Genomic DNA, 26,593 nt, shown 5'->3' on the forward strand with positions numbered 1-26,593 from the left:
TAGCAAAACTTCGTTTTTTGGATTGAAAGTTGAGAGAGAAGAGATGCAAGATGAATTTTGACTTTGTGTGTCTGAGAGTAGACAATTTTCATTTGTCTGAGTGCTTAAGTGAGTAGAAGTGTTTGGTGATTCATTATATGAATGTGGAGAATTAATTCTTTGAGTAACTTGGGCATTATTACTCCTTTGAGGAGCATGAAAATGACTTTGAGAAATATGTGGTGCACTATGGCGAGTTTGTGAATCACCCTGTATACTTGCGGACGATTGAGAGGTTTGTGGTGCATTAAAGCGTGATTGTTGCCTATTGGCGTGACTTTGATTACCATCATGTGAATTTGAAGCACTTTGATTGCTTCGAGTGGGAGAGAATAAATTATTTTCATGAGTGTGAGAAAAATTATTTTCTTCATGCAGAAGTGTATTGTGCTTTTTATTGCAAATTTTACATGTGTATTTAGAGATGCATTTATCAGTAAAATGCTTAGTGCCAAAACAATTTCTGCAAAGCTGTGCTTGCTTTACAAAATTAAACCTTTCTTGAGAATTTGTGTCTTTAAATAAGTTACACTGATATATTTTATGACCAGTTTGTTTACAAAATATGCAATTTTCATAGCTAGATTTATTATTATTTATAGTGGAAATATGAGCAGTTTTTTGAGTGACTTTATTATTAAACTTTGACTGAGTTTCAGTGTAATTAAGTTTCTCTAAAACATCACATCTTTTTTCTAAAAATTCAAAAAATTGTTTGAGTGTTGGAACATTCTTAGAACCTACTTCATATTCAAAAGCCTTGTGAGAAGCAAAATCTATTTTTTCTAAAAATATTTCTATTAAAAGGAGGTCCCAATGTTCAATTGGAACTTCGAGATTACTAAGAGCTTGAAGCGTTTGCTTCGTGTGTACAAGAAAATCTCTTAGTACCTGAGGAGTGCATTTAACTAAAGATTGAGACTTTAACAGCTTTTTTATAAGAGTACTAATCACTCGTGATTTGTCATCATATCTTTCTTTTAAGGTTTTTATAGCGATAGCAAAATTTGCATCTACTACTTCGATACTGCTAATTAAGTTAAAAGGTTCTCCTTTGACGAAGGATTTTAAATATATAAACCTTTGTACATTATTTAAACTTGAATTGTTTGTGATCAGAGTTTCAAATAGTTGAAAGAATTCATTGAATTTTGAGAAATTTCCGGTAAAGGTTTTCATGCTAATTTCAGGCAGCCTCGCACTGGAAACAGCATTATTATTTGAGCTAGGTACTTTATTTTCTGTTAAATTTAATTCTATTATTTTTCTTTGCAAACCTTTGAGTGTGTTGAAGTATTTTTCTTCAACATTTGCTCGATCAGCTGATTGTTGGTCGCTGTCATCAGTCTGTTCGATTTCTAATTGAATTTGTTCATATTGTGTGAAAAAATTAAAAAGTTTTTCTTTCCTATTTTCAAAACCAAGTATTTCGTTTTCTGTTTCTTTATTTGCTATAAACCATTCTGAGATACGTGTAATTGATGCTTTAAGTGATTTTAAGTGAATTTATTTGCAAATATATGCTGAGCGAGAGTGAATGATTTTGTTTAGTGTAAATGTCTTTTTCAACTAAGACGCGATTTTAATTTTAATAGAGTTTTTACTAGAGTGATAAACAAATATTTTTCGTGAGAGCGGGCTGTGAGACAATCTGTATAATAAACAATTGTCAGCTATCTTTAGCGATATTGAGAAGAAAGATCTGTTGTCAAATCAAAGCCATTAGTTAATATAAATATTAATAAACAAATAAAAGTCGAGACAAATATCTACCAATATAAATTATGTGCATGCAGTAAATATAGAAAATATAGAAAGAGTTTTAACCTCACCAAATGTTTTTCAAGTATCCAATTTAATTACCGCTGTCGCTTACCAACACATAACGCACTTTTCACAAAACACAGGTGTCTAATCTTGAACGAAGGTCAACTTGTGCAATCTTTCTTCTAGGGACGAGAAACCATTATTCTTTCTTTCTGTTGCTCTCCGACGTGTGTAATCCTTTTATTTCTTCAGTCCTGTTTCATCAAATAATCTATGCTCGATAGGACCACGAATGAGTGGGAGCCTTGTAACTGGCTCCCTATATGAGAGGGTTGGAAATCTTTTGATTCCAAGCCTTACTTCAAAGGACTTGTGAGTGGATGTATCTCCATAGGTTTGGTTCTTCAGTGACCGTTGAAGGATAAGGATTGTTAAGGTGAGCAAATATTGCTCCAGAGAAATAAAAGCACTTTAAGTTTATCGACTTATAATTAACTTATTTTTAGAGTAGAGAGGTTCAAAACGACCGTAGCTGACTATAAAATATCAAATAATTCTTTCTTTATCACAAGTAAAAGAGAAAACCGTATTTATGAGAAAAATGCCCGATTTCGGCGTAGAGAAATATTTTATACATGAATTGAGAGTGTTTTAAAATGCACATGCCTCAAGGGTGGTGTGTGAGAACGAACTAACTGATAATACTACTTGATGCGAACTTTAAGTGAAGATTACCCCTCTTGTATTTAGGTGTGAAAACTATTTAAGAGGCTGTGGCGCCAATAAGTCGGGTATCCCGAGCAAACTTCATAAAGTGACTATTTTACTTATTCTACACTAAGAAAAGTCTAAAATTACATTTTTATTTTATATTTTAAAAACAATATGTTCATTTCTGGAACAGAGAGTAAGACCAAATACTTACCATATCGGGATAGTATTATGAGGTTTTTTGTTCCTGGTTTTTTCCTCATAATTTACCATGGAATCATTAACAGGAGAATTTTACTGGCATCATGGCATATGGTTGTCTTTTTAAAGACGAATTACATGCTATGAATTTATTTTGGTGACGGATATTCCCAAGTTGAAGTTGATTTGATGTAATTGAATGAACTATCTTACAATAAAATCGTCCCAGGAACGCAACTCAGCAATATTGGCAATATCGTTTTAAAGTCGTCTACTTTAAAATGTGTAATATGTATTTAAATTAAATGAGTCAGATAAAATTAAATTCTTAGACGAATTTTTCACCAAGTAACAAAAAACAAAATTTGCTTAATTTATTAATGTTTGTATTTTGAGAACGATTTCCGAAGTGGAAATTGAAATGCCAATAAACTTACTTCGACCTTTAGTTGTGGCTTATTCTCATTAAAATAGTAATTACTTTAAAACGCCACAAGAAAATAGCTTCAGAACAATAATAGTTGTTGATCTTTAATTTCTTTCAATCTATATTTGCTTTTGAGGATTTTTAATTTCTCTCCAAAGTTTTCCATCTGTCCCACCATGCCCTTTTGTACTACATTTAAGTATCATTTTATCTTCCAAATCTAGATTAAAGCCAGCTATTACCAAATTGTTCTTAATTCATTCGTTCTCTAATTTCGCTACTCTGTTGCTTGAGTCTATATTTGTTTTCGTTTTTTTTCCAATTTGTCCATCCTCTCCTCCATTTCGTTCATTTTCTGTTTCAGTTCCTTATTTTTATTTTTTGTCACATTTCACAATTATTATGGATTTATCACTCACTAGATTCAGTTTAAAAGACAATTTTTATCACTACACTATAGTTACTACGTAGGTAAATTCAGAAATTTTTAACGAGTTCATATTCATTCACACCAGAATCAATATGAAAAATATGTTACGAAAAATATATAAGAAAATATTTGTGGGCAAACTTACGCACACGCAATCTGAAATCATTGATTTGTGTTATAAATTAAAAGAGTATCATTACCATAATATAAATCTACCCATCAATAATTCTTTCAGGTTCAACTGTCCGTTGGTGGTTTTATCTCCTGGACCCATGAGCATGATGAACAACTACCTCGTAGGAAATCTAGCTCCACCGTCGTACGTACCAAGCATTTTGGGAAACTATGACGCTGAAATGAACTACTGGGAACGATTGTCGAACACTTACCGATTTATTCTAGGAGAAATTTTCATGCATACGAAGTTTATTCCAGCACAAAACGAATTACTGAAACGAGTTTTTCCAGGTTAGTATTATGTATAGACTTTGTTGTTTCACCTGTATATTATTTCTATGTCTTTCTTGTTACGTGTTACATTTTTCAATCTTGTATCCTTAACAATTTTGGACTTTCTTATATAGACTTCAGCCATTTTCTTCGGGGACGTCTTCTTTTTTACCAGCGTGTTTATTAGATTTTTTGTAGATTCCTCTTTATTTCTTAATTGGTCATGTATTTGTATTAATTTAGTCATTGTAAGTTCTTCTTTACCAGATATTCTTCTTTTTTTTAAACTCTGTACATTCTTCTAAGCATCTTTTACTCTCATATATTTAGTTTTATCTCCATATCTTGACAAGTAACGAGATCTCACTTGCATTAAGCTTGTGTATAGTCTTATTTTGGCAGCTCTGGACATTTTCTTCAACCTTAACAGCTTAGTTAAACCCTCAACATATGTACTACGTCTGAATATTCTTGTTACGATTTCTCGGCTCTTTCCATTACTGTTTGTTACTGTTAGTCCTAAGTAATCAAATTGTAACGATGAGTCCAAGCCATCACCGTTAAACCAGCGTGCGCGCGAACCAACCCATGAAGTAGGAGTGTATCGACAGTAGAAAGGGCAAAGCTCCGCTATATAAACGGCAACATTTCCTCATAGAGACAGAATCGACAGGTGTTGACTGAAGGTTCTCTTCTTCCCTACCCCGGCTTGTGGACGTGTTGAGTTCACAAGTTGTTTCCGTCCCATACCGTCTTTACCCGAAAAGCGTGTTGAGCTTTTCACTACCCGTACTCTGAAACAGTCGTGTTGAGACTGTCGAGGAGTGTCCTATTAACCCGAATCACTTAAGGGACGTGTTGAGTTCCTTTTCCTTTCTTTGTACCTATCGTCCGCTGTTATTAAATCGATACAACGTTACCGTAAAATTTCAAATACACATTCGCTTGCCGATAAGACTGGTTCCATATGACAAGGTCAAACCTAATTTGAATAAATAGGCCAGGTACTGAGAAGACTAAACCAAATTGTAAATATGTACATAAGATTTTTGTCAATTTAATTTAAGGAAGACAATAAAGTTTTATTTTTATTTTGAACTCTGTCTCTGACTGTCTAAAAGCTACCCGGATAGTGACTCCCACGAGAGGACGTCACAAAATCGTCCAAAATTTTTAAAATTATAACCCTTAGTATGGTTAGATAGCTTAAATAACTGTCTCAAACGTTCAAAATATATTTTGTTTTTTCCTGATTTAATTCTAATTCATACTCCCTAGCTTTTGTTTATAATATATTAAAAATTTCTGTTAATTTAGTGGCTGTCATTGTAATTAAAATAAGATCATCCACATACGCTACAACTTAATGGACATAATTATATCGTCAAGACATACTAGATATGTTTTCCAGGTCTATCCTCTTAAAACTATCTCCATCAGACCTTCAAACGAACGCTAGAGCATTACAAAGACCATATTGTAGAACCAAGAATCAGTAGGTAGTAACCACGGATAGTTAAAAAAGCTGTTTTGTCTCAATTATTATGCTGTATTTGAACTACCAGTAAATTTAAATCTTGGGTCGAAACAAATTTCGTATCTAATACAGTGTTTAGTGTATCATCTATTAGTGGCAATAAATTACTGTCTTTTTGTGTAACCTGGTTTAACCTTCTGTAGTCTACACAAAAGCAAGTAGATTCGTCTTTCTTAGTTACCATTGGTGAACACTAGGAGCTCAAAGCTTTTTCGATAAGCATTTATCATGTTTTGTATTATATTTTCAATTTCTTTTTTCCAGCAAATGGTTAGTTTAGCTGAGCTTGACGAATTGGTCTTACATCTCCAGTATAAATTCTATATTGAACTAAACTAGCACACTCTATAGACTTTCTAAGAATGTCGTACTGTTCAATAATAAATTCATTAATTCTTGCCATTCTGATTTAAAATTTCCTCCTTAATCAGAATGTAACTCTAAAGGAACTTCATTTGTAGTAACCTTAGAGTTACTTCCTTTTTCCATCAGAAAGGGGTGGAATTTCAGGTCATTTAATAAAATAATCCATTGCATTCATACTTGTTTTGTCCCTTTTTCGTCGGAAATTAATTTGTTTAAAAGGCTCATTTTACTATTCTTGGTCTTGGACCTTTTTTACCGTTACATAAATCGCATTTTTTACACCAACCTTCTACATCTGGATGGCAACTGGTCCAGAAAAAGTTGGTCTCAAACTCTGAAAAATGCTGTTTACTCCAGAAAAGCTGTTATGAAGTTTGCATCTTTCTTATTTTTTATCATTTTTACCTAATAGATTCTTCTCTTCATAAATGCATAATAATATTTGGACCCCAAAGGGATGAATTAACAGGAGAGTGAAGAAGGCGCTACAATGTTGAATTGATATCTCTTTATGGTACTGAAAAGTTTGTCAGACATATAAAAGCTAACCGGATAAGATGAGCAGGTCATGTGGTATGATCAGAGCAAGACAAAGTGGTAAAGACAGTGTTTTTTGAGAGACCAGATGGTAGAAAATCAGTCGGCCGTACCAGAAAAAGATGAAAGGATGATGTAGCCGATTTATCTAGGACCCAAGTTATAAAGCTAGTTAAGAACGTCATTTAATATCATTAGAAATTGATTTATGGTGAAGCTCCATCTTCAAAAGACCAATACTACAACGAAGAGAGTCACACTTATAGTCGAAGAAATTGAATGCAAACAGCTCCTTTGGTATAGCCATATAAAAGGAATAGATGAACGACGAGTCTCTAAGCAAATACTAAAATGGATACCTACAGTCAAAAAAAAAAGAGAAAGACCAAATCAGACATTATTAGGAGGCGTTTAAAAGAGCAATATGAGAGAGAAATAATAAGTCTAGAAACGGGAAAGACAAACCAGAAGAGAAAACAGAAAGCCGAAGGTCTAAAATAATTTGAAAACGTTTAATAAAACAGCCAATATTTTAAAAATGAAAACGTTTCTTCTTTTAATAGAAACTTTTTAAGTAAAATTAGACTTTTGTAATGCCATTACACACACATATTTTCGAATGTTTTAAGAAGAGAATATGATAGATTAAAACTGAACGTCAATAATTTTTTTTTTAATTTTTAAATTTTATCTTTTCTAGATGCCCCTGACCTAAATTCAATTTTGTACAATGCCAGCCTCATACTTATCACCTCCCACGTTAGTTTGATAGACACCATGCCCTTACAACAGAACATCAAGGAAATCGGAGGTTACCACGTCACCGATCCAGAACCTCTGCCAAAAAATCTTAAAGACTTTTTAGACAGCGCCAAAGATGGAGCAATCATTTTCAGTATGGGATCCAATCTAAGGAGCTCTGTCTTTAAACCAGCAAAAAAACGGGCAATTTTAAAGGCTTTTTCGAAAATCAAACAGAAGGTTCTTTGGAAATTTGAGACAGACCTTCCAGAGAAGAGTGATAATGTGATGATTTCTAGCTGGTTACCTCAAAAAGACGTCTTAGGTATGTACAATTTGGGAGTTAATATTAGGAGAATGTTTTGAATTCATTTAGTACCTCACTTGAGAAACAATCCAATATTAAGAAGTTTCTAGATGATTTATAAACTTGGATTACAAACTACGTGTCATAGCAAACATACAATTTTTTAAATGGGACACCCCTATATATTTTTTCATATTTTATTTCTCCCATAATTCCTGTTCTCACAGTATTTGGTTTTTCATTACTACATAAAGTATTTAACAAGTTATGACCATTTTTATTTCAAAATCCGAATGAAATCAACACCATGTATATAAAGAAGTAATGTATAAACAAATATTTATTTTATATAATAAAGTAAACAATATATTGCAGTTTTTAAATTAAGTTTAATTGAAATTATTGACAAAAATTTGTATATAGGGTGAAGCAATCCACCATTTACTGGCCAACGGCTAAGGGTGGATGAACTAGTAAGTAGAAGGACACTCTGTTGTCCTGAGACTAAGAAATTGGTCTCGAAGGCGGAAGAACCAAGAAAGTGGTCAACGGCATCAGAATGCAGAATTACCCTCTCAGATAAAAATAGCTACCTGGAATGTAAGAAGTATGTATCAGCCTGGAAAATTACATAATGTTATCAAAGAGAAAGAGAGGCTAAATATAGATATACTTGGGGTTAGCGATGTACAATGATCAGGAAATGGAGAGATATCAATAAATAAATATTTATTACACTGGAGGAGACAAAACTGATCATCGATACGGAGTAGCTTTCATCATAAGCAACACTATTAGAAAATCAGTGCTAGGTGAGATTCAAATCTCAAAAAGAATAATAATGCTAAAAATTCAAGCACGAAACTGTACTATTAATATCATCTAAGTCTATGCTCCCACAACTGATAAGATCGAAGATGGGAACGAAAAGTTTTATTCAGAATTGGACAATACAATCAAGTTAACGAAATCTAGAGATATTACTTACATTTTAGTAGACTTTAATGTAAAAATTGGAGTAGGTACAGTTGAAAATATAGTTGGATAGTTCGGATTAGGAACTAGAAACGAGAGAGGAGAAAGGCTCATAGAATTCTGCCAAGAAAAGAATATGGTTTTTGCTAATACTTGGTTTCAGCTTCCTAAGAGAAGACTATATACATGGACGTCTCCTTCACATACAGAAAACCACATTGTCAGAAACCAGATAGACTTTTTACTCATAAATGGCAGATATAAAAATTCTATAACCTCAGTTAAAACTTATCCTGGAGCAGATATTAACTCAGACCACAATCCGTTAGTTGCTGACGTGAAAATAAAATTAAAAAGAATAGAACTCAGAAAACAACAACCAAAAATTATTGCAAGAATGCTAAAAAACGAAGAAATTAAAAACGAATTAAAAAATAATTTGAATGTTAATATGCAAAAAACAGTAACTAACAACAAACAATGGATGTAAATAAAAAGTGGTATAATATAAAAGACACATTACTAAAACCAACTCAAGAAAGTTTGATACAAAATAGGTCAGAGGCTAAAAAACAGTGGATGACAGAAGAAATACTATTACAGATGGAAGAAAGAAGGAAATATAAGGGAAAAGATCTTCAGAAGTATAAAGAAATACAACGAATAATTAAGGAAAAAATCAAAACAGCTAGAAAATCTATTCAATGAAACAATGTAAAGAGATAGAAGAACAAGAAACACAATATGATATGAGAAATATGCACAAAAAAATAAGAAAAGTGACTAAAATGGGTCAAAATAGACAGCAAGGACACATAAAGACAAAAAAGGAGTACTACTAATAGATTTACCAGAAATTAAGACGATGGCAGGAGTACGTTAGAGAACTTTTCGAAGATGAAAGAGGCAAAATCCTTTAGAGAGACAGAAGATCACGATAGATGAAATCAAATATGTTATCAAAAACTCTAAAGATAATAAGGCAGCTGAATTAGATGAAATACCAGTAGAACTGTTAAAACTAGTGGAAGAGGATAACTTGGAAGTATTGGCAGATTTATTCAACACGGTTTACGATACGGGAAAAATACCACAAGAGTGGCTGAAGTCAGTATTTATAACCATCCCTAAAAAACAAGCAGCAAAAGAGTGCTCTGATTATGAACACTGAGCCCCATGAGTCATACTTTGAAAGTACTGCTGAAAGTAATACATAAGAGAATATACGAAAGGCTAGAGGAGGATATTAGCGAGACGCAGTCCGGGTTCCGAAATGGAATGGGTACTCGAGAAGGACTATTTGCCATCAACACATTGATTCAGCAATGTCGGGATGTAAACGTTTATCTACATTTGTGCTTTGTTGACTACGAAAAAGCTTTCGATAAAGTAAGACATGAAAAACTAATTTCAATACTTATGAACAAGCGCATTGACAGTAAAATCATAAATATAGTGCAAATATTATATTGGAACCAAAGTGCGATAGTACAAATTGATGGGCAAGATGAAATAAAGATCTGTAGAGGAGTTAGACAGGGATGTGTTTTATCGTCACTTTTGTTTAATTTATATTGTGAAGAAATTTTCCAAAACAGGCTCAATAATATCAAAGCGGGAGTTACCGTTAACGGAAAATTAATTGAAAACTTACGATATGCAGACGACACTGTGATCATAGCAACGAGTATAAAAGATCTACTTCTTATTGAAAGCTTAAGTATGAATAGTGCTGAGATGGGAATTACTATAAACGCTAAAAAAACAAAGTACATGCTAATTACAAAAAGACCACAAAATAAACATCACCCATTGACAATCAATGATAACGTGATAGAACAAGTAGAAAAATATCATTACATGGGAACTTTGATCAATGAAACCAATGATCATATTGCAGAAATAAACAGGCGAGTAGAGATTGCCAGATCAGAATTTATACGAATGAAGCCACTCCTAACGTGCAAAAATCTAAATTTGGAGATCAGACTACGTTCCATTCGCTGTTATATATTTTCAATATTATTATATGGAGCTAAGACTTGGAGAATTAAAAAAATGCAATTTAAAAAGAAGGTTTTCGACCTCTGGTTATACCGCAGAGTATTAAAAATATCATGGACTGATAGAATTACAAATAAAGAAGTACTGGAGAGGGTTGGTAAAGAAACAGAACTAATCACCACTATACAAACCAGAAAACTGGAATACCTAGGCCACGTGATGAGGGGACCAAAATATGAAATTTTGAGACTCATAATATAGAGAAATATTCAAGAAAGAAGATCTGTTGGCCGAAGACAGCACTCATGGTTCAAGAATCTACGTGATTGGTATCAATGCAGATCGATTGATTTGTTTAGAGCAGCAAAAATAAAAATAGCCGTTATGATTGCCAACCTCCGTAGGGAGACGGCACTCTAAGAAGAAGAAGGCAAAACAAAATTACGATTTTTTCAATTTTTTTAAATGGATCACTCTATATTTTTATTTTTTAGAAATATTGTATTTATGATACTCTTTCATTTTTATATGGCATTCCCTATACCTAAACTCATTACTTGCCGAGATATTTTTAGTTTTCTTCAAATTTCGGAAATACATTCAATTTTTGTAAGTAGAAATAAGTATTGAGTATTGAGTGATAATATAAAAATATTATTTTTATTCAATAAGTAACTAACAAAAAATATAAACCATAATAATATGTAATAAATGTAACAATTAATGTGATATTAAGGAAATAAGCCTAAATAAAGTAAATGTTCAAAGGGATAAAGGGATAATGAAGATTGCAATATTTATTCTTTCTAATTAATAATTCGTTCCATTGCTTTCAGCTCATCCAAATGTAATAGGATTCATTGGACATGGAGGTTTACTCGGTACTATTGAGGCCATATATCATGGGGTGCCCATATTGGGCATGCCAGTCTTTTGGGACCAGGTGAAAAATACTGAAGAATCCGCTAGAAAAGGTTATGGTATAAAACTTAATTTTGCCGACTTAAACGAAGAGACTTTTGAAAAGTCGTTAAACGAATTAATCAATAATCCCAAGTAAGTATTAGCTTTTTACGAGTTTAAAGGTTTAATTAAATTTTGGGTCTAAAAAGGGAAAATTTAATACTTTCATGTGCCTGCAAAATAGTGTTACCAAAATACGCTAAAGATGTTATGAACTGAGTGAAAAGGACCTGAAAAAGAGGAAACGTAATAGAGGAAATGAAAATGATGAAGCAGGTTTTAAACAGTGTAAAAAAATTAATACAACATCGCTACATGCTTCTTCTTATGCCGTCCCCACTAACGGAGGTTGGCGACCACATTTCTAAAAGTTTCTCTGTCTTTTGCAAAGTGGAATAATTTGTCTACAGTCATGTTTGTCCAGTGTCGAATATTTCGCAGCCATGTCTTCCTCTTTCTACCTATTCCCATTTTCGCCATCGACTCTACCCTGCATGATGACCTGCAGAAGACTATATTTATTATTCCTCATTATGTGTCCAAGGTATGCAGTCTTGCGTACTTTTATTGTTCTCAACAATTTTTTGTCTCACCCATCCTTCTCAGCACTTCCTCATTAGTGACCCTGGCAGTCCATGGAGTTCTCAACATTCTCCGGTATATCCAAAATTCAAAGGCTTCAAGCTTCTTAACTATTTACGCTTTTATTGTCCATGTTTCTACCCCGTATAATAGTTGGGACCAGACGTAACATTCAACAAATGTCAGTCTCAGCGCAGTATTCAGAATTTTGTCACAGAACAATTGCTTGAATTTTAAGAACGCTGCCCTTGTCATTTTTATTCGTACTCTGATCTCTTGGTCTGGATCTAATTATGTGTTGATGTAAGCTCCCAGATATTTATATTTTGTCACTTTCTATTTTTGCTGTTCACCAAGGGTTAGTTGTTCATTATTTATTGGACTCGTTGATACTATCATAAATTTGGTCTTATCTGTGTTGATGTCAAGTCCCATTCGAATGCATTCACTATTTAGTGCATCTAGTAAAGTTTGTAGTTCTTCTATACTCTCAGGTCATCTGCAAATCTCATGGTGTTTACGATTTCTCCACCAATTCTTATTCCCTCTTTTCTTCCCCAAAAGGCTTTTCTGGATATGATCTGTGAGTAGGCGTTGAAAAGCGTCAGAGACAAGACTTATCCTTGCCTGACCCCTCTCGCAATCGGCTTGACCGGCTCTAGTATTCAGTTGTAATCCTGTTTCGTCAGTATTAAATATGTGTCCGGGTTTATCATAAAAATTATATTCGGTCATAATTCTCTCGAGATCAGAAAAGTAGTTATCGACTGTTTCTTTGGACATTCCTAAAGCTCGTGCAATTGAGGTGTTCTCAGCTTTTCTAATTAAAATTTCAGGTCTTCGTTTCAAAAAGAGTTCTAGCCATTTTTTACCAACTTAACCTAAAAGTAGATAATAAGTAACTGTTGTATCAGATTTATGAATTTAAAAATTTATCTTTTTCTACATTAAATTTAGTTGGGATTCCTAATCGCTGAGCTAAATTAAAGGTCATGATTCTTACTTCAGTTCTGGTTGGTGCAAAGCCTGCTTTTTGTAGTTTTTTTTATATGGCTAATGATTTTAGCTTCAACAGCAGTTCCTAAAGAACAATCTGAGCCCAAGCGGTTCACCTTATCCAAAACATACTGGCCCATCTCTCCTCCTCGTAGGTGGTCCATCTATCCTCAAATAGAAGGACAGATGGACCATCCCGTATTGTTTAAAATAAGCAGAATATAGCAGTAGTTTTTACTCTATAATACACATTTTAAATATAGTTCAGTAATAAACTAACAAATAATCGGCCAAACTCACCTGTTTTTACAAAAAGTGAAATTTAAAAAACTCAAATAAACTCTTAAGCAATTATCGTTAAACCAGAGAACTTGTTTTCGCAGTTCTCTGAATAAACGATACAACAGAGTAGGATAGACTTGCCCTATTACCAAGCTTGGTCAAATATATCTAGCGGACCGACTATCCTCCTAGTCCATCTCTCCTACCTTTACCCTATAATAATTATTCTAATAAATTTACAGTTTTCTCCGAAAGAAGTCACAAAATCGTGACGAAATATTAAGACATAGAACAAATAGAGCTCTATTTCCTACAAACCGATTGCTGATTCTAATTTAACACAGTACGGTCAAAAATAATTTGAAAATAAAAAACTAATAAAGTAAATAATTTGAACATTACTCGGGAGTAATTTTCTACTACGTAGACTCTACTACGGAGTAATACTACGAGTTCTCGGGAAGAACCGCGTTGAGAATTTAAAATTCGACGTTTCGGCACCCATTTTGGAGCCATTATCAAGAGTGATACGGTTCGGTTCGAGTTCGGGGTCTCAATCTGCCTACTCCCCTCACTCGAGACGTACCAGTATCGTGTTCTATATTGCAAGAACTGTCTCTAGGCACTGAGGTCTCAATCTGCCTACTCCTCAGTGTCGAGTGACAACCGGTCTTACCCTGTGTGGCTGCTTTTATACTCGCTGTATGCGCAGGAACGGTATGCGCTGACGTGGTCTGAACTGACGTGGCCTGGGCGGTGTGGGCGGGAGGTCGCTGAAGCAGGAGTCGCCATGTTGCCGGCAATCGTTTCGCGCCATCGCGCGTGTTCAAGCTGTTAGGCCGTTTTTCGATTTCGATAGCTTCATGAATGATTCTCGCTTTTAATGAGCGGATGAGAGCGATGGTTTTTGCTTTTTCGAAATCTATTTTGTGGCCTGTCTGAATATGATGTTGGGCTAGGGCTGAAGTGGTATCGGATAACTTTCCGAGAATTCAGTAATTTCCATATATATATATATATATATATATATATATATATATATTGTTATGATATGAGAATTCAATGCAAGAAAACTACAAGTTGCTCTTATTTACCGGCTAGCTTTATGAAGATAAAAATAAATTTTTTAAGTTGATTAATTTGTAATATTGTTAAATTTAGAAATGCTTTTAATAAAAATTATTGAACGCCTGAAAATAAAAAAAAATTTGACAAACATTTATTCTACTCACCTTGTATTCTCTAAATCTGTATTTTGAATTTAAATTTTTTTTACTTATTTGTCTTAGAACATGCAGACTCTTAACTCAAGCGAGTTCTGTGACCTGTACTGCTTGATAAAGCTATATAAAATTATATAAAGCAAAAATCACCACACAAGAAGTTTTATTTTTAATGTACTGTGCAATTATTCACAAGTGATCAATTAAATATTACACAACGATATCTTGTATAATATATAAAAAAAATTATTTAAGATTCTTCCAATAAATAAGCCAATACTTAACCGTTTAATACTAATATGAATGGATTTAGATTTATGACGTAATACAATATTGAAGTAAGTATATGAAATTAGTGTTTTGTGAAGTTGCAACAAGAAATACTTGACCTAAGATCTAATACGTGTTTGTTTGTCAAAGTATTTATAACCTCATTTACTATCTTTTTAGAGCGAAAACAAAGGTTTATAATCCTTCAATTTTTATAGTTTAACTGTTTTGTTTAATGATTTTAGTAAGCAAAAGAAACGGTGAATTATATTTGGTTAATATTACAAAAGCGATAATAAAATTTTTGTGAACTTATATGTGAACTGAATGATATAGGCTGTTTAAAAAAAAAAAAGGTAAGATTATTTCTAAAGAAATTTCAAAACTTGCGTTTAACTTTATTAAAGTTCACTTTCGTCTTTCAGATAATCCCTTCTCTAAAAATTTTATGGAAATCTTCAATAACAAAGATTGCATCTTTCAGTGACGTCTTCTAATGGATTAGGGCCGCAAAATTGTGATATAAAATAATGTTCTCTGTGCAAACTATCAGAATTATCTCTCCAATGGTTGAGAAATATTTTTATAAGTACCCAAAATGAATTTTAAATGATCTTCAGTCAAAAATAAACACCAAACGGTCTCTTTATTCAGCGAGAATTCAAATGAGTGGAAAAACTCACCTTTCTGGTAACTGTTGACCTCTATGATGACTGCTAACAATTCCCTTATCGGAAAATGTACTGTTAATCTGCAGGCTTTGCTAAAATTTAATCAGAAACGATGGTTTCTTATCGGCAAGGTAATTTGAATATACTTTGTTATAATTCAGGACTTTTTTAAGGTTTTTTAAAATACTTTTGAAAAATTGTGACTGCTGAAAAAAATCAAAAATTTTCTGCCTCTTCGTAACTATTGATTTTCTATCTTTTATTTTTCATTGCTTACCAGATCTCCAAGCATTTTGACAATGTTTTTTTAAGATCTGACAGGATTTTTGTATATTTTTGACATTTATGATTAAAATAAAAAATATTTTAAATTTTCATAAATTGTTAAATCTTGAGAATTATATTGACTTTTGAAATGAATTGAAACAAATACTAGAGAATTTAAGCATTCTTTTGACATATAATTTCTACAACAAATGATAATTTAAATATTAAAATTTTTACTAACAAATTTGACATACACCAATTTTAACATGAATTAGTTGCTTTTATTTTGCTTTTATTTAATTTTAAAGCTATCTGAAAGCATTTTTGATATTGAATCACTGAGAATTGTCTTCAGATTACCTGTCCATTAAAGATTATATCATTCTGAACTCTTATTTATGAGATATATCCTATTTCACCTCCTAACACGTTTTATTTTCTGAGCTCTATCCATGTTAACTGTATGTTTACTAACAAATTGAAACTTCTTACTTTGTGAATAAATGACTTAAATATTTTATCTGTTTTAGGACTGTTGAAGATTCTATTGACTTGTATATATTAGAATTTGGATTATAATAAAAATTGTAATTAATTAATAAATACAAATTTATGGTTTTTATTTCCACTCGATCCGAAGTGGTTTGATATTTGCTTTTTGTATCTTTATGTTGTGGCTATATTGGCTTATTCTGTAAGTATCTCTTACATAAATAATATAATATATATATAACGAACAATAACTTAAGTTTAAATCATAATCAATTTCATGATCAACAATTGTTTTTGGTTTAATTTTTTTTTATATATTTTTTTTTAATTGAAAAGTGTTTATCAACCAACTATAACTCAGTGGCTATAATAACTCACGTATTAAAAGAATCTTATTTCTATTATGCTAAATTTGTTTATAATAAACCAACTGGTTTTAATTATAATAATAATAAAATTATTTTGAAAACATTAATTAAATCTGGTGATACAATATAGTCCTTATTGGTTTGTTACATGTCTGTGAATTCTGCTTATTTTTGCTTTTAGTTTCTTTCTTATTGTTGAATCTAGTTTCAACTATTAAATTAACAACAATAATACAATTGTTTGAGTTAAATATATATGTGGTATATTCAATATTGTCATTTTGTTTTATGTTCATACTATTCAAAAAAAAAACTGTTTAGGAGCTTTAATTTCATAACAATTCTCCAAAAATTAATATTTCATATTTGACAATTTTTTTGGCAAATATCAAATATTCATTTTTCTTTGACTGGTTTTTTTGCAAGTTGTGTGATTGTTTCTCTGAACGTCGACACAAGTGTATGTTTCAGTGATTTTATGAATGTGTGATGGTTAAAAACAATTAAATTTTTGATTCAGTTGCATATATATGGTATACAATTATGCTGCAGATAGTTTGAATGCTCTCTTTGAAAAAAAATAATAATTAGTTTTGTTCTTTTAATTTTGCATGTGTAAGCTTAAGTTGCTTTAGTTTGTTTTATTAATGCATGTTTTATTTTGAATATATACAAAAAAATATAGAGTTTAAGTTTTATTTAAGCACGTGTGAGCTGCATTTTGTGGTTAGAGTGTAAGCTAGTTTGAATGTGACTTTATTATCATTCGGTTATTTTTAATAAGTTTTCGTTGAGGGTTGAGTTTATATTCTACTTTTGAATCCATTTTATAGTTGTTTTTCTTCCTTGGTTTCTTAGAGTTCTGCCATCTTCGTTTCAAATTTTTCCTCTCCAATCCTTCTTCTGTAATTCCATTCCAAGTTTTATTATTATACTGCATAATTATATCATTATAATCTTTCATAATTCATCATAATTCATATTTCATCATATTTCATATTTCATAAATAGCCGCATTATTATTATTATTATTCCATCTTCTGTATCCCATTCATGTCCTTTACTTAATATAAAAAAATATTAATTGTTTCATTTTATAAATATAACTTAAAATTAATAATGTCTTCTTATTTCTTCACTTATTGTTCATATTTGTAAATGTCTTTTATGTTAAAAACTCCTCTAAGATACCCACTCTCAGGATATTTCAATAAATAACTATTTTCTCCATCTTCTGTTTCAACTTCATAAGGTCCCTCCAATGGTGGTAAAAGTTTGTTACAAATGTTATCTCTATAATTGCTTACCCTATGTGCTCTAATTAATACTATTTCTCCTTTTTGAAATTTTCGGTTTGTTCTCATCTTCCTTTTGTTTTGTCTTTTCAAATATTTCTCTCCATTCTTGATGATTCTTAGTTTTACATCTTGACAAATTTGGTCATATTCAGGTTCTATTGAATTGCATACTATATTCGGTTGTATCAAAGAATACTTTTCTCATTATTCCCTTCTTTGCTTCATATAGTTTTTTGTTGTTTGCACCCACCAGATTAACCTTTGGAATTGAATAACAATATTTTTGAAAATTTAATTAATTAATAACTTTATTGTCAATTAGTGAAACTTCAGAACCCGTGTCTATTAAAATTTTAACTTGTTTTTGAAAGAATTTACCCTGAATTAAAATTAACCCTTGCAAATTTTGATTTTTCTTTTCTTCCCCAAATGTTATGAACTCCCTTGGATGCTCATAGTGACATACGGCCGCATTTAGCAGGTGCTTTATTGAAAATTTGGTGATTGTGAATCTGTTGTGTATTGTGTGTCAAAGGGTTGTGATGGTGATGATGTGTTGAGTGTTTCAATTGGTGACTCTTGTTGACTGACGTCGGTGTATGATTGATGGTGACTTAGAAAATTCACTTGTCTTTTTTGGTTATTTCTATTTATATCTTCTAGACTTCTAGTGTTATGGTTTCGATTGTTTGTGTAGTTTTGATTTGACTGTTGTTGTGAATTGTTTGTCTGATTCTGTTGAATGGCACTGTTTGAAAATGCATGATTCATATTGCCATTGGAGTTAAAGTTTCTGTTGTTATTATTGTAATTATTTCTGTTAAAATTTCCGTTGTTTTGATTATTGTAATTACCGTTTTGATACCGTCCATTATTTCCATAGTTATTGTTGTTAGTTTGATTGTTACGATTATAGTTTTGGCGATTAAAGTTCTGATTATTTTGGTTGCGGTAGTTATTATTATTATTCCTAAAGTTCGAGTTATTATAGTTGTTGTTACCATTATTTTGTCTATAGTTATTGTTAAAATTACGATGATTATTGAAATTATTGCCGTTCTGATTATTGTTTCTGCTGTAGTTATTGCTCCCATTGAAGTTGTTATTATTATTATTATTTGCTTGGTCATTGTTTTGATACATGGGGTTTCGTTGCTCATGCATCATCAAAAATTGGCACAGTTTGTCTATTTCTTTAAAGTTGTATAACATCATGATATCTTCCAATGTCCGATCAAAGTGTTGCACGATACAACCCACAATGTATTCTTCGTTAAAACCACAGTCTAAGTATTGAGCTGTGCTGTAAATTTGCATGGCGTACCGGTGGTATGACATGCTACGATTTGGGTTGTATTTGCCACTTAACAGCTCGTTTTTGATTGAACGCTGTTGTGCTTGACCCCAGAAATATTCACTGAATTTGGTCGCAAAGTCTTCCAGATCCACCAACTCATTTTCTTTGTTCGAAAACCATAGTAACGCCTCATCCGTCATCTGGTTTCTGATGAATTCTTTAAAGTCTTCGAAATTTCTGTAAGATGCATATCTGTGCCTAAGGAATTTCATGAAAGGTACTGGATGCTGCTGTTTTATTCTTCCACTAAAATAGATTTTACAATCTCTTTCGACCGTTTGTACAACCGGCCTTGCATCCAATTCCTTCTGTGTCACTTCTTTAAGAGACTCTTGTACTCTCCCAATTTTTTTCTCCATTATCTCTTTGGTCTTATTCATATTTTCATCTATTTCATCTTCTTTTTTCTTCCACTGTTCATTAATGTCTCGTCGAAATATCTCTTCCTTCTGCTCAATATGATGCTCCAGCTGTACTGCCAACACTCCCATTTGTTCGTCAATATCTTCGAACTTTTTTTGGTTATTTTGTTGTTCTAGCTTCAAATTTTGTTCCATTAATTCAATCTTTTTATTTTGAGTTTCATTATTCTTTTCCAGCTGTGCCGATAACACTTCCATTTGTTCTTTGCACTGCTCTTCCATCTTGGCCATTTCTAGGGTTAACTCTTCTTTTACTTCTTCTATCTTCTTTCCCAACTTATCCTCAACCTGTTGTGCCATCTGTTGTATTTTGTCATCAAAATTTTGTGTTATTTCCCGTTTTATTTCTTTTTTTGTATCTTCAAGTTCTTTTGTCATATGTTGTTTATTTTCTTCTGCTTTCTGGTTTATATTTTGCTCAGTTTTTTTTATTTCCTGTAACAAAATTGCCATCATCTTGTGAAAGTCCAATTCATCCTTCTTTACGGGCTGAGCTTGGTCTCCACTTGCCATTTGCCTTTCCATTTGTGCTTCTTCTGGCTGTCTTTTCTCCTCCATTGTCTCCTGTACTTCTTCAGTCTCTTTAATTTGTTCTTCGGTTCTGTCTGTCACTTCCTGTTCTTCTTCTACGTTCTTATGTGATCTAGTCTTTCTTTTGTCCATGTTTATTTTTATTTAATTTCAATTCACTCAATAAACTTATTATCTACACAAATTATACTCTTAACACCCTGTATATTATGTTATTAAATGTTTAAGGTACACCACTGGTTAATACTTTGTTATAATGCACTACCTGTCACCGTCCAAATACACAGCCACACGTTGGGCTCGCCAAATTGTTATGATATGAGAATTCAATGCAAGAAAACTACAAGTTGCTCTTATTTACCGGCTAGCTTTATGAAGATAAAAATAAATTTTTTAAGTTGATTAATTTGTAATATTGTTAAATTTAGAAATGCTTTTAATAAAAATTATTGAACGCCTGAAAATAAAAAAAAATTTGACAAACATTTATTCTACTCACCTTGTATTCTCTAAATCTGTATTTTGAATTTAAATTTTTTTTACTTATTTGTCTTAGAACATGCAGACTCTTAACTCAAGCGAGTTCTGTGACCTGTACTGCTTGATAAAGCTATATAAAATTATATAAAGCAAAAATCACCACACAAGAAGTTTTATTTTTAATGTACTGTGCAATTATTCACAAGTGATCAATTAAATATTACACAACGATATCTTGTATAATATATAAAAAAAATTATTTAAGATTCTTCCAATAAATAAGCCAATACTTAACCGTTTAATACTAATATGAATGGATTTAGATTTATGACGTAATACAATATTGAAGTAAGTATATGAAATTAGTGTTTTGTGAAGTTGCAACAAGAAATACTTGACCTAAGATCTAATACGTGTTTGTTTGTCAAAGTATTTATAACCTCATTTACTATCTTTTTAGAGCGAAAACAAAGGTTTATAATCCTTCAATTTTTATAGTTTAACTGTTTTGTTTAATGATTTTAGTAAGCAAAAGAAACGGTGAATTATATTTGGTTAATATTACAAAAGCGATAATAAAATTTTTGTGAACTTATATGTGAACTGAATGATATAGGCTGTTTAAAAAAAAAAAGGTAAGATTATTTCTAAAGAAATTTCAAAACTTGCGTTTAACTTTATTAAAGTTCACTTTCGTCTTTCAGATAATCCCTTCTCTAAAAATTTTATGGAAATCTTCAATAACAAAGATTGCATCTTTCAGTGACGTCTTCTAATGGATTAGGGCCGCAAAATTGTGATATAAAATAATGTTCTCTGTGCAAACTATCAGAATTATCTCTCCAATGGTTGAGAAATATTTTTATAAGTACCCAAAATGAATTTTAAATGATCTTCAGTCAAAAATAAACACCAAACGGTCTCTTTATTCAGCGAGAATTCAAATGAGTGGAAAAACTCACCTTTCTGGTAACTGTTGACCTCTATGATGACTGCTAACAATTCCCTTATCGGAAAATGTACTGTTAATCTGCAGGCTTTGCTAAAATTTAATCAGAAACGATGGTTTCTTATCGGCAAGGTAATTTGAATATACTTTGTTATAATTCAGGACTTTTTTAAGGTTTTTTAAAATACTTTTGAAAAATTGTGACTGCTGAAAAAAATCAAAAATTTTCTGCCTCTTCGTAACTATTGATTTTCTATCTTTTATTTTTCATTGCTTACCAGATCTCCAAGCATTTTGACAATGTTTTTTTAAGATCTGACAGGATTTTTGTATATTTTTGACATTTATGATTAAAATAAAAAATATTTTAAATTTTCATAAATTGTTAAATCTTGAGAATTATATTGACTTTTGAAATGAATTGAAACAAATACTAGAGAATTTAAGCATTCTTTTGACATATAATTTCTACAACAAATGATAATTTAAATATTAAAATTTTTACTAACAAATTTGACATACACCAATTTTAACATGAATTAGTTGCTTTTATTTTGCTTTTATTTAATTTTAAAGCTATCTGAAAGCATTTTTGATATTGAATCACTGAGAATTGTCTTCAGATTACCTGTCCATTAAAGATTATATCATTCTGAACTCTTATTTATGAGATATATCCTATTTCACCTCCTAACACGTTTTATTTTCTGAGCTCTATCCATGTTAACTGTATGTTTACTAACAAATTGAAACTTCTTACTTTGTGAATAAATGACTTAAATATTTTATCTGTTTTAGGACTGTTGAAGATTCTATTGACTTGTATATATTAGAATTTGGATTATAATAAAAATTGTAATTAATTAATAAATACAAATTTATGGTTTTTATTTCCACTCGATCCGAAGTGGTTTGATATTTGCTTTTTGTATCTTTATGTTGTGGCTATATTGGCTTATTCTGTAAGTATCTCTTACATAAATAATATAATATATATATAACGAACAATAACTTAAGTTTAAATCATAATCAATTTCATGATCAACAATTGTTTTTGGTTTAATTTTTTTTTATATATTTTTTTTTAATTGAAAAGTGTTTATCAACCAACTATAACTCAGTGGCTATAATAACTCACGTATTAAAAGAATCTTATTTCTATTATGCTAAATTTGTTTATAATAAACCAACTGGTTTTAATTATAATAATAATAAAATTATTTTGAAAACATTAATTAAATCTGGTGATACAATATAGTCCTTATTGGTTTGTTACATGTCTGTGAATTCTGCTTATTTTTGCTTTTAGTTTCTTTCTTATTGTTGAATCTAGTTTCAACTATTAAATTAACAACAATAATACAATTGTTTGAGTTAAATATATATGTGGTATATTCAATATTGTCATTTTGTTTTATGTTCATACTATTCAAAAAAAAACTGTTTAGGAGCTTTAATTTCATAACAATATATATATATATATATATATATATATATATTTATGTTATTCTTTATACACATTTTTTGTGCTTTCAGATCTAAAAGTCACAAAGAACTTTGGTTACTAAAATGTATGGAGTTTTTCTAATATACCTATTGTTGTGAATTTATTAAAAGGTTCAATATTTATAACACTTACGAATTTAATTTATTTTTTTTATTTATATTAACTTATCTTACAATAATTTATATATCCGAACGTAACAATTAAAAATCGCGAGCGCGTCTTCAAAATTAACTGACCCTTCCATGAAAGCCCCGTTATTATATATCAAAACACAGCCGGTCTAGAATTTCAGCTGATTATACTAGAAGGTCAATCCGGGTCATCGTTTCGACCTTTTTCTTTCAGGTAAATTTCTACCAGCTGCTAGAAAAATCTCGTACAATCTACAACATATAAAGTTTTTACTTTATTATAAGTCTACAACATTTATAGTGAATAAAAACATGTTTACTGGTTTTTAATATGACTCATATTTTTACGTAACACTATCATTAAACACTGGAATGCGACAAAGGAAATATTTACTAACTTCATTTGCTTTGCTGCAAGCCTCATTGATCAGACAGAGTCTCTAAAAGTTATCTTTACTCGGTATTCAATAATTGCTAATTAAAATTTAGTGCCGAAGAAAACGGGGATTAAAAATTATCCGATACGATTTTCCATCCCCTTTGCAAGTAACTTTTGGCTAAATTAAACTTCGATTTTTTGATAAAAGCTTTCGCATAACATTTTTTCGTTTTTTTTTATCATTAGATGCTTCAATTTTACTTTATAGGATCATACTGCTTCAAAAATTTAATTTTGCCGACGTTGAGTGAGTTTTTTTTTACTAATTTTCACTCTAAAAAGTTCGTTAGAATAAAGGATTACAGATCTGTCGGAACGTAATTTTTTCAGGAATAAAATGTGTTTTATATGAAATTTTGTGTAGTTATGAACAAATGTGTCAATTTACTTTACAAAAATGATAAAATTTTCACTCTACTAATTTTCTCTACTGAAAAAATAAAACTCATCTTGTCATTTCTGTATAATTTTAGCACTTAATAGTAATACTATACCGGGTCAAATAAATCGTCAAACGGACCATAGGAAATTCAATGGGATATTCTAAATTGTTAAGAGTCTGCTTTCTTAATTATTTTACATCAAAAGTTATAAGAAACTATTTCTACAGGAATGATATATATGTCAAAAACAAATGCTAAAACTGTTTTATGAATTAAACGCATTCTAAAATTTTGAAAAAATATAATACATTTGACAGAGTATTGTTGTAAGTTAGGCCACATGTAGTATAGAATGTGTATAATTGGTTGCATTTCGTAACAGTGAATAAATGATTTTTATTTTATGATTTATTGTTTAATAGACCAAGAGCTACTAAACACTTCGAGTAACGTTGTGCCTGTAAGGCTAGAAATTCTTATAATGATAAGTCACAGCAAGTACGGTAACCATCACCTGACATACATCAGCTCTGCACGTCATCAACGCTTATAGTTTTAAAAACGTAGAACAAATCACCAATTGCCAATTGCGATTGGAAAAACCCTCACCATACCCCCTTCCAGCTTTGATAGAGCCAAAGGAGGTGCTCGAAATGTTTTGGGTATAATACAATATAAAACAGTTGAAGTTATATATAGAATAGGACGAAATACGGAACAATAAACAGACTTTTTTCGAGAAGTCAAATAAAATAATGCAAAGAGGATTTTGTTAATTTCGAAGATGTTTCCGACGTTCAGCTGTTTTAAAGAGAAATCCGTTTTTCCGTTTAGTTATAGCTGTTATAGGCAGTTGATATTTACCACCAGGTATATGATATATTACGTTGATCATTATACTTCTTCTTTTTTCTTTTTTGTATATCGTCTTTAAAACCTGTTTCTTCTTTAATATTAGCCTCCTAAATTAATCAAATTATCACACCATCTTTTACTTGGTCTGCCAATACTTTTTCGTACATTTGGTGACTTATCTCACGCTATTCGTACTATCCTATCCTCTGCCATTCTACTAATGTGTTCGTTGTATTCCTATTTCCATCACCCATCCATTTATGTCTTCTATATTGCATGCTCTTCTTATGTTTTCCCTTCTCTCCCTATCCAACAGACTTTTCTCTAATATTCGTCGAAGTATTTTCATCTCTGTTGTTTCTAGTAGTCATCTAGTTTTAGATGTGTCAGGTCTTGTCTCCGCCGTGTATGTTAATATAGGTCTAATTGCTGCTTTATAGATTCTTGTTTTTGTGTCTTGTCTTAGGTGTTTGGTTTTCCAGATTATGTCATTAAGAGATTCCGCCACTTTACTTGCTTTTAAGCTTTGTTGTCGTACTTCTTCTTCAACATCCCAGATATCTAAACATTGCTTGCTGCTTTATGATTTTCCCATCAACTTCGAATTTACATCGTAGTTAGATTTTACATTATCATATTGTATTTCTTGGCTGTTGCATTGGAATGTGTGTTAATCTTTGGGGCTCGTCTTCTGTCTCGGCGATTAATGCGGCGTCGTCTGCATAACATAATATTTGGATTTATTTTTTCCCCATTCTGTAAACATGAGCTTTACGTACTGCTTGTATTATTTCGTTCATTAATATATTAAAGAGAAGTGGGCTTAATGAGCCACCCTATCTGACTCCACTTTGTACTGGTATACACTGCGTTAGTTTTCCATTCATCTTTGCCTGTATTCGATTATGGAAGTAGATGTTTTCGATGGTGTGTATAATATTTACAGGTATGTTTCTTTTATACAGTAGGTGTAAGATGTCTTCGACTTGGATGCCATCAAAAGCCTTTGTCAGGTCTATAAAACATGGATATGCTGGTTTATTGTACTCGATGACCTTTTCTGCGATATGTCTTAGTACAAATACGGCGTCTACGCAGGCTCTTTTGGAATTAAAATCTTGTTTATCTGATAAAGCTGTTAGTTTATTGATTTTGTTGGTTAGGACTTTTGTGGTAAGCTTAAGTGCGGTGTTCAGTAGATTTATACCTCTATAATTGTTGGGGTTTTCTTTATCTCCTTTCTTGAACATTGGTATCATTATGCTGTTTCTCCATACGTCTGTTATCTTGCAATGCAATATTAGTTTTTGTATAAGTATTGTTACCTCTAGGGTTACACTTTCTTCTTCGTGTTTTAGAAGCTGGTGGTCCTGGTGACTTTCTATTTTCAACTGAGTTTATGGCTATCTCTACTTCCTGAAAACTGATTTCTATATCGTAGGGTACATTATTGTGTTGATTATTATTTTCCTTTCCTTTAAACAGTTTCGTCAGGTATCTTTCCCATTGATTTGCTGGTATTTTATTGTATTCCTTCAATTCTGCCATTTTTTTCCGTTGGTTTCTTATGAATCTTCATATTTGTTTTTGTGTAGTGTACAATTCGCTTTTCATCCTTTTTGTAAACTGTTCCCA

At 31.4% G+C, this 26,593-nt stretch overlaps 1 protein-coding gene across 1 annotated transcript in view; it reads left to right on the forward strand.

The window, feature by feature from the left end:
* The window catches only part of LOC140451473 (UDP-glycosyltransferase UGT5-like), a 59,246-nt gene that overhangs the window by 31,661 nt on the left and 992 nt on the right, over nt 1-26,593 (forward strand). Inside the window, exons 3-5 of the mRNA XM_072545295.1 lie at nt 3,811-4,043; nt 7,166-7,531; nt 11,329-11,548. Of these exons, the coding sequence (XP_072401396.1) occupies nt 3,811-4,043; nt 7,166-7,531; nt 11,329-11,548 (819 nt within the window). The remainder of the gene's footprint in view (nt 1-3,810; nt 4,044-7,165; nt 7,532-11,328; nt 11,549-26,593) is intronic.

Source organism: Diabrotica undecimpunctata, chromosome 9 (assembly GCF_040954645.1).
Source record: "Diabrotica undecimpunctata isolate CICGRU chromosome 9, icDiaUnde3, whole genome shotgun sequence".
Lineage (NCBI taxonomy): Eukaryota > Metazoa > Arthropoda > Insecta > Coleoptera > Chrysomelidae > Diabrotica > Diabrotica undecimpunctata.